General features: G+C 45.4%; 1 protein-coding gene across 1 annotated transcript in view; it reads right to left on the bottom strand.

The window, feature by feature from the left end:
* The window catches only part of CACNA2D4 (calcium voltage-gated channel auxiliary subunit alpha2delta 4), a 131,238-nt gene that overhangs the window by 97,529 nt on the left and 19,232 nt on the right, over nucleotides 1-14,477 (bottom strand). The window contains exons 6-12 of the mRNA XM_027807649.2: nucleotides 14,332-14,463; nucleotides 13,216-13,276; nucleotides 12,463-12,613; nucleotides 10,805-10,879; nucleotides 9,529-9,618; nucleotides 1,239-1,352; nucleotides 48-126 (exon numbers count right to left, since the gene is read on the bottom strand). Coding sequence (XP_027663450.1) covers nucleotides 48-126; nucleotides 1,239-1,352; nucleotides 9,529-9,618; nucleotides 10,805-10,879; nucleotides 12,463-12,613; nucleotides 13,216-13,276; nucleotides 14,332-14,463 — 702 coding nt within the window. The remainder of the gene's footprint in view (nucleotides 1-47; nucleotides 127-1,238; nucleotides 1,353-9,528; nucleotides 9,619-10,804; nucleotides 10,880-12,462; nucleotides 12,614-13,215; nucleotides 13,277-14,331; nucleotides 14,464-14,477) is intronic.

Genomic DNA, 14,477 nt, shown 5'->3' with positions numbered 1-14,477 from the left:
GGCAATCCATGTGTGATGGGGGTTGGGGACCCATTTCCATACAGCACCTTTGTTGTTACAGGCAATCCATTTCACGTTGGGGGCAAAAGTGACTTCCCGTCCAATGAGGTAAGTGAAAACCCGGACCTGGGAACAAGAGTGCAAAGATAGAAGAATTAGGCTGTAACGGTAACGTGCTACCAAATCCAAATGGCTGAGCTTTGGCATCCTGTTATACACTGATGTGAATGCCTGTCTGTGGGGCACAGCAATAGCTCTGCCTTCACATGGAGACAGGAGCCTCTTGCTCCATTTGTTTTGCATTTTGTGGGCTGGAACTTAATTTCCAATTACAATAAGCCCAGAAAGCCAAGTAGCACACAGGATCATCTGAATAACAAGGCAGAAGTGCAAATTCTGTTTGATTTTATGATAGCAGCTCTGCCAGGCACTCAGCAACCACATGCGGAGAGGTTTATAGCTCACAAGAATCCTTTACCCAGGGGAACAGCTGGCCGCATGAATCATTTAGAGAAAGCTTCACCATTTCTCTTGTGTTTGACCAACAACAAAAGAGCCAGTCCTGAAATAAACTGCTTTAACAGCCCCATGATCTGGTCTCTCAGTAGGCTCCTTCTCTCCCTTTGTGCATTGCTGCTAGCTGCGATGAGGAAAACAAATAAATCAGGAGGGTTTAGGATGAACTGTGGTTTATTCCCCTTTCACAGTCTGCTCTGCCAGTACAAGCCTGTAATCACAGACCTTGACGTAAATAGGGCTGGAAGGCACCTAGAAGGGTTGTCTGGGCCATTCCCCTGCCTGCCATAAGAACTAGTAATAGCCAAAACTTTTCCAAACAGGACCAATGATATACAGTCCTGGATGGGATTAAAATTCTTTGCAAAAGTTTTGGTGTGGGGTTTTTTTTTTTCCTTTTCTTTTTTAAAATACTTGGGTCAGTCTTCATCATCTTATCAGGAGACTGTTTTGATTGCCCACACCTTTAGAAAACCAAGTGTATGGGGAAAAAAACACCTAACTGACCTGCAGATATCTGTCTGTGATCCTACTACCTCTAAAATCACTGCAGCAGGCTCCTGCCTGGCTACTTTTTTTTGTGTTTACAGCCGGATTCGCATGGGTATCGAAGGATGCGAATGCTCAACTCTGCTAGACGGCCCTGCTCACGCTCTTCTATTCCCACCATAGCAGAATAGCACCTTTCCTCTCCCTTTCTATTTATCATTTCCCAGACAAACCTTCCGATCTGGCCAGTTGTATTTTTCAAACACAGCTTCGTAATCCTCCACTGCTCCGTCTGTGATCAGCATGATAGCTTGGTTACACAAGCCTCCTTGACCAGCGTCTCTGAACTACAATCAGAGAGAAAGAGCATTAGTTATCTCAGCGTAGGCTCTTTGTGTGTAGTTGTAGCGTATTTATTCATGTTGGGCCAGATCCCGAGTCCCTCTTGCAAACCTCACACTGTGCTCAGAAAGAGTTCCGCTTGCATAAGGACTGTGTTTGTATGCTGCGTATAATTTTTTTATTTATACAGCCCTGCTTAACACATGTAGACACAGCAGGCTTTACAGAAGTAAAATAGTAAGGAGAAAATCAGTGCCGTGGAGGAAGGGTGTGATTCCCTGCTGCCTCACCTTTTGCACAGTCGCATTTGTTTATGCAAAATGACTATAGATTGACCATAAACACTGCAATTCTGATTTGACAGCAATAGCTGTCACTTTTTATGGCAGAAAATGCGAGAGGAGGGGGAAATCAGAGTCATTATTTCAGGGTAAATCCATCAATCTGCCAAAAAATAGCAGGGAAAGGCAGGAGCACATGAAAAAAGAAGGCTACGGCCATCAGAGCTGAAATAAGTTATGAATCTGTCAGATAGAAAGGCCATACATTGTGACAACAGATGACTGTCATTATTATCTGTGCACAAGTGATATTTAAGGTAGAGTGGAATTATGCTGGGACTCTAGTACAAGTGTTGATGTGCTCCCAAGGACACATGGAAAGGTGTTGAACAGGTATGTTCTAACATGCAAGCTAGACCCTGCCTGTTCAGCCAGTAAGACCAGTGTTTGAATGCTACTTATCTAGTGCTCCGGCATGCAGAGCCGTGTGCCTCTCATGCCCTCAGGTAAACCAGCTCTAGAGGACCAAGTGCTTTATGCAGCACCAACGCAGGTGTTGAATTAGCAGTCACCAGAGAAGGTAACAGAGGACATCAAGGCACAAAAATAAGCAGCTGCTTTGCCGCAGCTCCTAGCTCAGTGTCAGCATGCACCTTCTCCCTGCACAGCATCTTACTGCTTCTGTGCCCTGAGCAAGGAAAAGTCTAATCAACAAAGGAGGATACAGAAACTGATGCAGAGTGAAAAAATGTGGGAAGAGGAAGATATGTCAACTCTGCACAAGAGTTTAATGAGAGCCGATGGCATGAGATGGAAAGCATATGGGAGACTAACTGAAGGGTGACTAAGGTTATATCAAACACAGAAGCAATTTTAAACTGGAGAGGCTAGTTATATCTTATAAATGTGGGAAAAGGTATCCAAGTGGCAAGACTGCATAAAATAAAAGCAAGCACTGGATGGGAGAACAAGAGCACAGGGTGTGAACTGGGACTTTTTAGATGTTTTAGGGTTCAATTCACAAGTCCCTTCTGATTTGGTAATGCTATGTTAGGGCAGAAGGCAAATGTCTTTACCAACACGGCTGGTACTGTGGTTCCACTGCAAATTAACATCATGACCATCTATACCTGGAAGTCAACTCCAAGTCCAGTCATTTCACCACTCCTACAATTACCTCTGTAAGTGTCCCTTGCTACGAAATTACCAGGTTCAGTGCTAGTATCACCATAATGTCTCCTTCCGCCACCATTCACATTATCAGTCCTGCCTCCTTCAATGTTACTTTTAGTACCACTGAAGTACCTGCTACTGTATTGCAGTAACCATGGACTCAACAGCTTCTGAATGACCACACGTATGAAAGAACCCATCTCTCCCAGTTTCATGATAATCCCATTACTTGTATCACTGACCAGAATCAGCACAGATGATCATGAGAGAGAAGGGTGGTGTAACAGCATCATTTCTAACTAGCTGTTCTCAGGCAAAACATCCGTGTGAATTCTTGAATCAGGATGAGGTGGTTGGGTGTGCTCATCCTCATTCATAGCAACAGAGCAGCACATTCAGGGGGAGACAGACTGTACTTCCCCTGCTGTGGTCATGGCACCCCAGCAGTGGGGATCTCCCATGTCTTTCTTTACAGAGTCCCCAAGGTCTGACATTTCCAGTGGTCCAAAAAGCTCCTACACCTTGTACCATGGAACAAAAAAAGAACACCAGTGCCAGCTACAGGGTAACTGGAGCTCCAGGAGGGGTCAGAGCACATGTGCCCCCTGTTCAGCAAGGAGATTCAGGGCAAAGGCTGAGGGTGCACAACAGGAACAAGCACGGGATGCTCTTAGGTGCAGACAAAAAGGGAAAAGCAGTTGACAGCAACATGGGATTCTGCTACAAACCATCAGGTTGGAAAAAAACCAAGGAGTCTCAAGTAAGCTACTCCTAGGACAGAGATCAACTGCATGCAGATTAACAGAGAGAATGGCTAGTGTGAGTGTCCATGAGGGAGACAAAGGATTATGATAGGGTGGGGGGGTCTGTCAGAGTGAGGTTCGGATCACAGATATGTGAACCTGCTAGTTACAAAAGCAACTTATTCCAGCCTGTTGCAATCTACGTGTTTTGACTATTATTAAATTAACACTTAATTAAGATCACCCACCATTTCATCAAACTGTTAAGACATCTCTTCATGTAGCTTACTTCAGACCTCATAATACTGAGATACGGAGAAATTAGATGCTGTGCCAGAACCAGCAATCTCCTAATTACAAAAGTAGATGATATTTTCAACAGGGAAAATGCGATCATCAATGTCATAGAAATAGAGATTAAAAAGACAGATTTAGAAAACAAATGAACAAGAAGTAATCCCTGATTTTTAGGTCCTTTTGTGGCTGGCTGCAGCTGTAGCAAATGATCTGACAGCATTCACAGCAAGCTCTGAGCATAATTCCCTATTCTGAAGTCTTGGGAGCATGAAAGAAAGGGAGATGAGGAACAAGATGTCCACAGAACAGATGTCTGTAGAGATGCAAGCTAGAGCTGCAGTCAGTGAATGAGGCACAGAGCTACATATTTTGTATAACTTTGGTCACGTTGCCAGGAGTAACAGGCATGATCTAATTAATTCAGGGTCACAGTCTCTTGTACTTCCTTGTTTGCTCACTGCCATTTACTTTGCAGTTATAGCCTGGCAGACATACTACTTGAAGCAATAGGAACCATCAGCGTAGCCCTGTGATGCGCAGACACGCTTGCCATTTATAACACATCTGGCCAGATGACTGAGCGGCTCCTCTCTGTCTCTTCCTGCCCCATTCTTATGCAGACCTGCCTCCAGAATTACTGAAAATTCATACTTAGTTGAAAGTGTGTCAGGGGTAGAAAATTAGTGGTAGAGAAGGAAACAGAAAGCCAGTGAAAAAGAAATGAGAGATGGCATTAAGCAGAAGGCATAAACTGGTAAACAGAAAATCCTGGGCCTTGCATATCCTGAACAATATGCTGCAGAATCCAGATCCATAAAAATGTGAGTGAAATCAAGAAAATATTTATAAAGGTTCAGAGAAGAAGCAAGAAAGGAACTAAAAAGAGTATGTTGCCAGATGATAAAAAACAGAGGAAAACGGTCAGACAGAGATGCTTTTATAGTCTCCATACCTCATCATCAAAAGGACAATATTGTAATGGCTGGGTACACTCTGAAGTGATAAGAAACAAAGAAAAGAATTCATGAATTACAGGCAGGGTCACAAAGTGGTAGTGTTAAAGACAAAGTTAATTGAAAGCATTTGAATAATCTGTGCTCAGCAGGAAGGGAAAGAATTGCAGAAGGTGTTGCTGAACTACTTGCCTCATGGGCTGAGACCTGACTGGGACTGTATTGAGATCCCAAAGGATGAAGAGGGAATCAACAGAAAACATGTTACAAGAAGGGAGGAAAATAGATGAATAAGTTGTCCTTAAACTTCTAGCACATTGCTAGAAAAATTAGTAACACAGTCCTCTTACGAATGTGCAAATTAAATGCTTCCCTACACAGGTGGGGCATAAGAGACCACAAACTCCTTTGATTGCTCACATCAGCATTATTTTTATCACACCCGTTTGCTCAATTTACACAGAATTTTACATCTCACTGAAATCCAGTTTGTTACATGTTTCACCATTTCTTTTTCACCTATAACTATTTTGGAGTGGCCTATCCATAATTAACCTCAACATTTGTATGATTTCTGAGCAGCAGCAAGTCGAGGCACCATTAAACCAGCTTGGTGTTAAGAGGAGACATTGTTCCAAGGTGGCCTCAGAGAGCAGAGCATGGAATTTCTTTTCCTCCACAGAGAACACAGAAACATCAGCTTTCAAAATACCTGCTTTGAGCAGATGCTGAGAAAGGAGGACCCATAAGAGTCACAGATTTTGTACTATCTCATCTTTAAAGATTCATGTATAACAAATACATGAATATATGTATGACTCTCTTAAGATTAGGGGGGGGTGTTTGCATAGGTATATATGAACACACGTGTATTTGGCATGTCTATAAAAATATACAGGAAAAATCTTTACAATTGAAGTATGTAGGAACAGATAGTCAGAGGCTCAAATACTGAACAGGAGGCTGAATACTGACTGGAGAGGAATACCACAGAGGCAGGTCAGCTGAATAGGAATTAACAATGTGACAGTGTCTGAAGAAACGTAGCTGTTGGCTTATGTTGTGTTAAGAGGACTATGGTGTGTAAAACAAGGAAGGTAATTATTCTGCTCTGCTTGGCATTTGATAGCTCTCAGCTGCAGCACTTCCACACTGATGGGAGGAGGATGGTGTTTCAGGGAAGGCAGGCAGCTTGGAAACAGCCGCGAGCAGAGCAGCAGCCAGAACAAAGGGGTATAAATCCTACAGGAAAAGGGTGAGAGGACAAAACATACCGAGCTTGTTGAAACAAAGAAGACAGCAGTGAGATAGACTAAAACTGATAAACAAGAAAAGAGCTCAAAAGATAGCACTTGACGCCTGAGAATTTTGAAGCACTTTATAAATGTATGCGGAAGACCATGGTTTCCCTGGGGCACATATTTTATTGAAACCACTTGGTGTGTAGCTAAATTGAAATAGAAAGTTTAAGTAGTTTATTGAGCATGGCAGAGAGGGGTAGGGGAGGCTCTGGCTAACTGTTCTCCTGAAGCTGTTCTGCAAATTGCATCATGGATTAAAATATGTCCTGTCTATCCCAGAACATAATGCAGGAAAACAAAGACGTGAGAGACCATGCTCTTCTTCAGCCCCTCTCTGCTACTCATACCTCATTGAGTAGGTCTCTGCTGGGCTATTAATTCTATGAGCAATTGGACTGAGGAAAATTACCAGGGAAATTTTGCAATCGCTTTCATTACAGATATTATTACTGGCTGTCTATTGTAATCAGCAAAGCCTTTTCATCAGTGTGATGTAGCAATTTTCATTTTCTTGCGTATGCTCCTGTGAACAATAACAGGACAGTCTGTGAGGAACAGCCATGATTACAAGCTGTGAATGTGAATTTTGTCTAATGGGAAGGGGGTGGGCAATTCCACCTAAGTTCCCCCTTCTGCCACCTGCATGACTGCAGCAGCAAGATTCTGTTTCAGGGTACGCTAATGCAAACCCTTTTCCTCCCCTGTTATTCATATAAATGTAAGAATCTCTAAGAAAAGATGTCAGAGAGTCTTTAAAGCATACAAGCACTTGGCAGGTGGCACCCTTTTGCCTTAAGCTATGGCACTTGCAGAGCCTGTGATCATCCAGCTGGTGATATCAAGGCACTCTTCAGATGAGCCCTTGCCAGGGAAGCTACAGTGTGGGGAAGGCTGCTGCAGGACAACAGGAGTGTTTCTACACTTGCATGCCTATGTATGTGCACCCTCTGGCACTGCTGCATGTGCACTGAGATACAACCTCTGTGTCTTCTGAATGTCACCAGGCAGACAGAAATCCTGGGATGATGCTGGAAAGTGAGTTGCAGGAGGTCCTGCAGGCCTCCTGCCATATGCACAGCCATCTCACAGCTGGCTGCAAACAGGGCTCCCTGCTGATGGCTTCAGTGACCTTGGACTGAGGTCCCATTTTGCTAAAGAGGCAATCATGGTCCACGCTGCAGTGAATGGCATGCTGCGAGAAAGCTGCGACCAGCATTACTGGGAAAGGAAAGCTGGGTGGAAGAGATACAAAGCCCTGCTTCACATCTTTCTTTGACAACAAAGTTACTGTTTCTGAACTCCTGTTCCATGGACAACATTTTCCAAGATGCAAAGAATTGTGACACCAGCAGTCACTGAGACAACAGCCACCTTTCCTCACCTGCAGATGCTCAAAGGAAAGATGCTCAAATGCCTGAGTCAGTTGCCCTCTACCCAGACCTGAGGTGATAGTGAGAGGCATGAGGGAAGCAGCACCTTACCTTGGGAGTGACTAACATCAGGTTTTACCACCACTAGGTGCTGTACTGTCTAAGAGCAATGTCAGAGCTGTTTTGAGCTCATTAGCCAAGGGAGAATCAGCAAGGATCAAGATAAGTGATGACTGCTTAACTGTTGACTTCATTTTTGATGCCAAATAGAGAGGAAAAATATTTTCTCTATCTGCCAAACAGTTTCTTCTGTATTACTGCAGTGGAGTTACGCTAGTCCACTGGTCTGCATGGACATCATTCTCTCTCTGGAGGTATTTTTTCATCCAGCTATGTCAGTGAAGGACAGTTTTTTCTGTCTCAGCTGTTCCACCATATACCTTCTATTTCCAGTGGGCATGCCTGGCTCAGAGTATGCAGGGTTTTATGAAGGTCCTGCCTCCTGGAGGCTTGCGGATTGCCTAGTCTAGTGAACCATGCCTGCCAGAAAGGAGAAGTGAGGTCTGCTCATTAGTGGAACCAGACCAGTTTTGGTGTCAGTGCCTGGCATGATCAGCTGTTATCTCAGCTGGGGCAAGCAGGCTTGCTTTAGGGTTATGCTCCATTATTCTCCACTGAGACCTTCAAACCTGTGCCGATTGAGAGTCTGCAGTTGTACTGCATTGGGCTTCTTTAATCTCTTGTCTTGGTACATACCTAGTGCTACATCAGATATTAAGAAATCATTTTTCCCCAGTGGAAAAATTGTTCAAATATTCTGATTCATACAACGCAGGCCTATATAGGTTCTGGATCTTTGGTTTTAAAGATAAAGTTTATCTTACAATAAAGTGCAAGGATATATGCAGACAAATCTAGCAGGCATCTAGCCCATGTAATTGTTCTAGGTTTATATCATTACTGCTTCCCTGGTTGTCTCAGTAACTATCTTCCTCCAAAGATGTTGAACCACTACTACTAGGAGTGTTGCCAATGTATTACTGCAATGCCAAGGCTATACCACATGCTCGTCAGGTTGCCATTAAAACTGTTACGCTTCTATTACAACTGATGAGTCAGCTCAGTTACCACCATCCCTGGGTTCAACTCTGATCATGCTTGCACTAGCTTTAATTAGGAACAGTATTATACCATAGCCAGCAAACTTAAACTTTCAGTTTGCAAAATAAGTAAGAGTGGAGAATCCTTCCCAGAGTGTCAATACCTCTAGCATACTACCTTTAACATCAAAGCCATCATTATGGCCACTAGCATCATACTGTGTACATGTTTTTATCATCGCCAAAGGCACTGGCATCTTTAGGCCAACCCACTATAAACAATGCCATGAGGGGGTGGGAGTGTTCAGCTGGTTCTTGGTCCTTTTTTTGTTAACATTTCTTAAGAAACAGAGTTAAGTTGATGCTTACCTGTTTATTGAAGTCCCAACTGTTCGCATAAGGCAATGAATTACTTATGCTTCTTACCACAGGACATGATCAGGCTGACTGATTAATTCTCCTGAACCTGTGATTTCTTCCCCAAGCACGGATACTCAGCAAAGTAACATTAAAATAAATCTGAAGCCTGAGAATAATTTTTCATGTCTTCATCAGCATCCACTTCCAAGGCTCACTAATAACATTACTTATGACCAGAATTGTTGCCCTCAGCTGATCCATTATATTTTACTGCCACCACCTATAACCAAGGTGCCTGGGTGGTGCCCGGCTGTGGGGCTCATTAAGGAAACGCTCATGAGGCCACAGCTTTGTGGGCTCCTGGTCCCTGCTGGGCAGGGATTGGCAGTGCCAGGGCATCGTGCACAAACTGACGACACCTCCCCAAAGCCAGGTCACCCCTGCACACTGCTCATTGCAAATCTGGGGCCTGTGAGACGAGCTCATACCACCTCCCCCCTGCAGCACCACCAGGGATGTGCTAAGTCATTAGATGTAGAGGGGAAAGCAGGGGTGGGCAGGGGCACTTGTGCTGGATGCAAGCATCAGCACCAGCTCTCTTACCTCCCTCAGGATTTTGAAGGACTCTGTCAAAGCCTTGTTCACTGTCCCCACTCCTTTTGCCTGCAGTTCATCCACCAGCTGCTTGAAGTGCTGGCAAGAAGAGAGAGCAAAAGGCAGCAGTGAGTTGCAGGCAGGGTGCTCCCTTTGACCGGGGGAAGAAAGGGTAACCTGGACAAGTCTGTGCCATTGGGTTCCTGATCCTTCACCACTGCTGGCAGGGCAGTGCAGCACCATGATGGGTGGAGGTGGGAAAGTCAAACGGCCACTGCACTGGCAGTGCCATCATGTTGCGCCTCTGCCCTGTCATGGCAGACTGCATTTCTCAGCCTGTGGGCTGGGAACCATTGGCAGTCCATGAAACATCATGCAAGGGACAAAACTCTTAGAGACCGGACTTTCCCTTATCCACGCCTTCAGCAAAAAAAAAATATTCCTGTGCATGCAAGAGCCACAGAATTGGGAAAAAAAATTCTGAATGCTTGCCTACTACTTAAGATAGTGTAAAATAGTGTCCAAAAGGCTTGGGGATCCTTTGGGAAACACTGCAGGAGACATCACCCCCTAGAGTCATACTCCATGACCCAGAGCTAAGCTGGGAAAGAAATCTGGTGAGAAATCTAGTTGTTGAAGACATGGCGGGATGTGCTACCTCTGTGGTATTAATATAGAGAGAAGAAGGCAGGAAAAAAACCGCCAAACAGTAGGAAGGTTAAAAATACAAGTCAGGGGAGGGCAGTGGAGCAGCTGGATGCAGGCTGACCACCTTGGGGCTGCTGAGCCCTCCTGGATCAGAACAGCAAAATCCTTCCCCAGAGCAAGCCTGCTGGTGGCCCACCCTGGCAAAGGATCAGGCCGGGCTGAGGATGTATTCATCAGGAAAGGGCTGATTTTTCTCTTTTCTGAGGGCTGAGGATGTGGGGTTGCAGAGATGGAGAAACTTTGCCCCCTGCACACTGCCTTTCCACAGCAGTCTGGGCCAGGTCCGCTCCTGCTCTGGCAGCTGTGGTGCCAAGTCTGTGTTGACACGGGGAAGCTGGTTGCTGCTGTTCAGCTAGCCAGCTGACCCCATGTTACAGTGGCTTCGTGTAAGCAAAGGTTAACCATGGAGCCAGCGCAAACCACTGAACTGGTGCCTGTTTCTGAAACGCAAAGCCACATGCTTCTGGGAGATTGTTGTTTCTTGTCCCTGGAGTTTCCTGTCACAGCATATTAACCCGATGTAGTTCTTGCATTAAGAGAGCTACCTGAATAACATTGATAGGAGCCTGGTACTCACCTCTCTGTTATCTCTGTCTGCTTGGACCAGGATGCCCTTAAAACAGGGTTCAATAAAATGAACATAATCATTATACTGCAAAGAGAAAATGAAAAGAAAGGGGTTGTAATGGGAGAAAATTCACAAAATGGGTTCCTGTGCTAGGTGGATGTTCAGAAAACAGTATGGAGCATTAAGCCATTTTATACATATTTCCCTTTAAGAATTGTTGTAGTGATCAGGGCAAATTCTAATTTTGATAAATCTCAAATTTGTTTAAATAACACATTAATTATGGTGTCTGGCTGAGTTCTATCTGGGCATATCTAAACATACAAAGCTCCTTTTTTTCACTCACACTGTAGAGAATTTCACACTGTATTAGCTTGTGCCCCTGCTTTGCTTCTAGTACTATTTGCACACATTTTTGACTTCCTGAGACTCTGGGAGTTCCCAGTCACCAGCTGAACCTTGAAAAGTGGTTTTGTAGCCCAGTGTCTGATGCCTCTGGAGGATGGCTGAATGATAACACATCAAGTTACCACACATCCACCGAACTGTGACAATGAGTCAGGTGTGTGCTTCTAGCCTGATACATATGTGAGGTAAAACAATCCCATGTAAACCTTTTCCTGCAAGGCTCGGAAGAGCATAATTCATAAGAGCATGACTAAGAGGCCACTGCTACTTAACTGATCAACAGGAGTTTAGGTCAGGCTATAATGTGTCTGAGCCGGTAGGTTCCTGGTGTAAGTACAGTAAAGGAATATGCATTATATGTTCTTTCTGGGATTGTTTTTGAAGAACAGATGATATTTCAAACTCCTTAAATGACATCCCTTCCCTCTTCTGCTACACTGTTCACTATTACATCTATCCAGCTTTATAGAGACAGAGCTGTCACCACTGGAGTTTCTATCTTACTCAATAAGAAGCTATTAACAAAAAGCAGACTTCATATCTCAGTGACAGTGCCCCAGCAAACTCGTATAGAAAAAGGAGCCTGGGGAAAGGTATAGTGCTTGAAGTAGGTTTGAAAATTAGGAGGTGAGCAGCCACTTGCCTTTCACCTGGCACCAAAGTCCCCAGTCTTGGAATGGATCATGGAAAAGTTTTGCTTTCTGTGGTCAGTGGTGCTGGTTCTCTGTGGGTAACCAGCCCATCCGCATCCTGGCCAGGGCTTAAAATGGGAGAGTAACACTGAGGCAACCTGGCCAAACTCCATGCAGACCTGTGCAGGTTGACTCTGAACCAAATTGCAGCCTTGCAGGGTGTTGGTGCACAAAAAGGCATATGGTGGTGATTTTCTGGCCTTGAAACATCATCCTGAGTGTTATACGGCTACCGGACGCAAACACGGTATTATGCTATGCTATGCTAGGTGCATTTATTAGCTCAGGTGTCCCTACAGCACTTTGTTATCTGTTGCAGTCACACTCCTAAGTGAGCAAAAAGATGTAGTTGACATTCTTCATAGTGGGGGTGAGATGACTTAGCAGCCACCCTACTCACCACACAAAGCTGACTTCCCAGGGCAATTGGTTTTAATCTCGCATCCAACGCAGGTGCTAAATGTTGTAGGTACCACCACTGTAATGCCTGTAGTTTGCCAAGGGGACTGAAGAGTTGGTATGAGGCACAAGGAAGACAACTCAGTGCTGGAAATGGGACATACTTACTGCAATGATGTTGACAAAATCGTTTTCTCCCAGAGTATCTAAAATGGTGGTGATGGTGTGTTTGGCAATGGTCATCCGCAGGCCCTTCATGCTCCCACTGACGTCCACAATGATGACAATGTCCTTGGGAGAGGTGGCTGCTTGGATGTACCTTTATAAAAGAAAGAATACAAGGAAGCAGCGTGAGCATATGGGGAGGAGGAACACTGGCTGTGCTGCTGTCACATAACGCTCGCTGCAGCATGACATGCACCACAAGCACAGCTATCCAGCAGGGTCGGGCTGGGCATTCGATGGGTCCCTTCCTACCAACCTGGCTCTCCTGCTGGCCCCAGCATTTCACTCCCCACATTGGCAAGTGCTGGGCCTGCTGCAGACATATGTCCAGATTCAGCTGAGAGTGACAATTGCTAAAGCCTCATTTAGCTGTGCTGAATAGTCTAACTAAATGCCTTGCATTTCTGGAGGCTGAACAGCTCCATCCCTCCAGTTGCAGAATTATAAGGAGGATGGGACTTAGGAAGGTTACACTGGTGGCAATTTCCGTGTGGCACATGTTAAATGCCATATGGAAAGCTGGGGCTGGCAGGTGGTAGGGCTTCCTAACCTGCTATTGCCTTCGTTTATGTACCCTTCATCTCTTGCAGGAGCAGCATGGGACAGTAACTGCTGATCAGCAATTCACCAAGGTGTCACCTTGGAAAAGGGGAAGAGAGGAAGACTGCTTTGGCCAAGTTTCTCCAAAACTCTTACCAGCCACGATTCCTGCAGTCAAAGGAGATGACTCCATTCTCATCTGGTAACCACTTTATTCCTGAAGGGAGCAGCAAAAGAAGCAATCAGCTCACACAGACAGGCAGGCATCTGCTCCCCGCTCCCCAGGCACCAGCACTTCTGCTGTTCACTGCTGAGACACAGCTACCCTGCCAGGGCATACAAGTCTGGCCAGCAATAGCAGCAGCCATTCTGCAGAAATACAAGCAGATCTGCGTGGTCTTTGACAGTTCTCCGTGAACTGTCTATTACATTTCTATTTCTATTAAAAAATGTACCCTAGGCATAGTCTGTTCAAATTTGGGGAGCAGTTGCACTTACTTTGAACTTTTTGGCACTTTGATGTAGTTCTCAACATCTTTTTCTCCCCAAGGGTGGCTGAGAGCATAAAAAAGCAGCAGCAGTGACAGGGATGTGTCCCAGATTCCTTACTAAAGGCTCTGTTCACAGTCATCTCTGCTTTCCCCTTCCACAACACGTGACAGGTCACAAACAAGGGCATGCAGCCATCTGACAAAGGGGCCACCAGGCCAAGCTACAACTGCAGAAGATCTCATGGGCTCCTCCGAGCATGGAGCCTCCCTCTTGTGCCATGACCTTATGTGCCGCCTGCGGTTGGCGAGTGGATAACAATTCAGACTGACCAGCTGCATCTGCCATGTGTGGCCTCAGAGATGAAGAGATGCTGTGGCAACCACTGAAAACCGCAGGGTAGCATGAGGCAGGGAGCTCTTCTGCAGCCTCCGCACCCTGCCTGTGAGATTTGCAGGTCCTACTATGGTGTTTTGTGAGCTTTTTGGAGGGCAGCCTGCCAGAGGCACACCCCTGCACACAGACTCCTCTGGGCTTGCAAGGGCAACACGCCTGGGGGGCTGGTCCACATGGGAAAAAGGGATTTATGCCTGCAGTGGACACTATTTCTTCAGCCTAACCAGCAACAGTCCGTGCATTGAGTATTTTGCTCACTGCATCCTGCCCTTCATGGGGCCATGCTGCCCCCAGCCTTCCCAGACTGGGCTCTTCAATGGCACGGACCCTGTCCTGCAAGGCTACTGCGTTGTGCTGAGAGACTGAAGCTGATCTCTGCTCTTTTACCTGGGTAGAGCCTGAAGAATCCAGTGGAGCTGCCGAAGTACTGCCAGGTCAGCGTGGGATCCCTTTCGAAGTTGTCCACAAAAATAGGATTCAAGGCTTCTGACATGTAAACGCCATTCAGAATGTCAGGGTCTGTGGGGAAAAGA

The sequence above is a fragment of the Falco cherrug genome, chromosome 5, assembly GCF_023634085.1.
Source record: "Falco cherrug isolate bFalChe1 chromosome 5, bFalChe1.pri, whole genome shotgun sequence".
Lineage (NCBI taxonomy): Eukaryota > Metazoa > Chordata > Aves > Falconiformes > Falconidae > Falco > Falco cherrug.
This window is presented reverse-complemented; position numbering and strand designations above follow the sequence as displayed.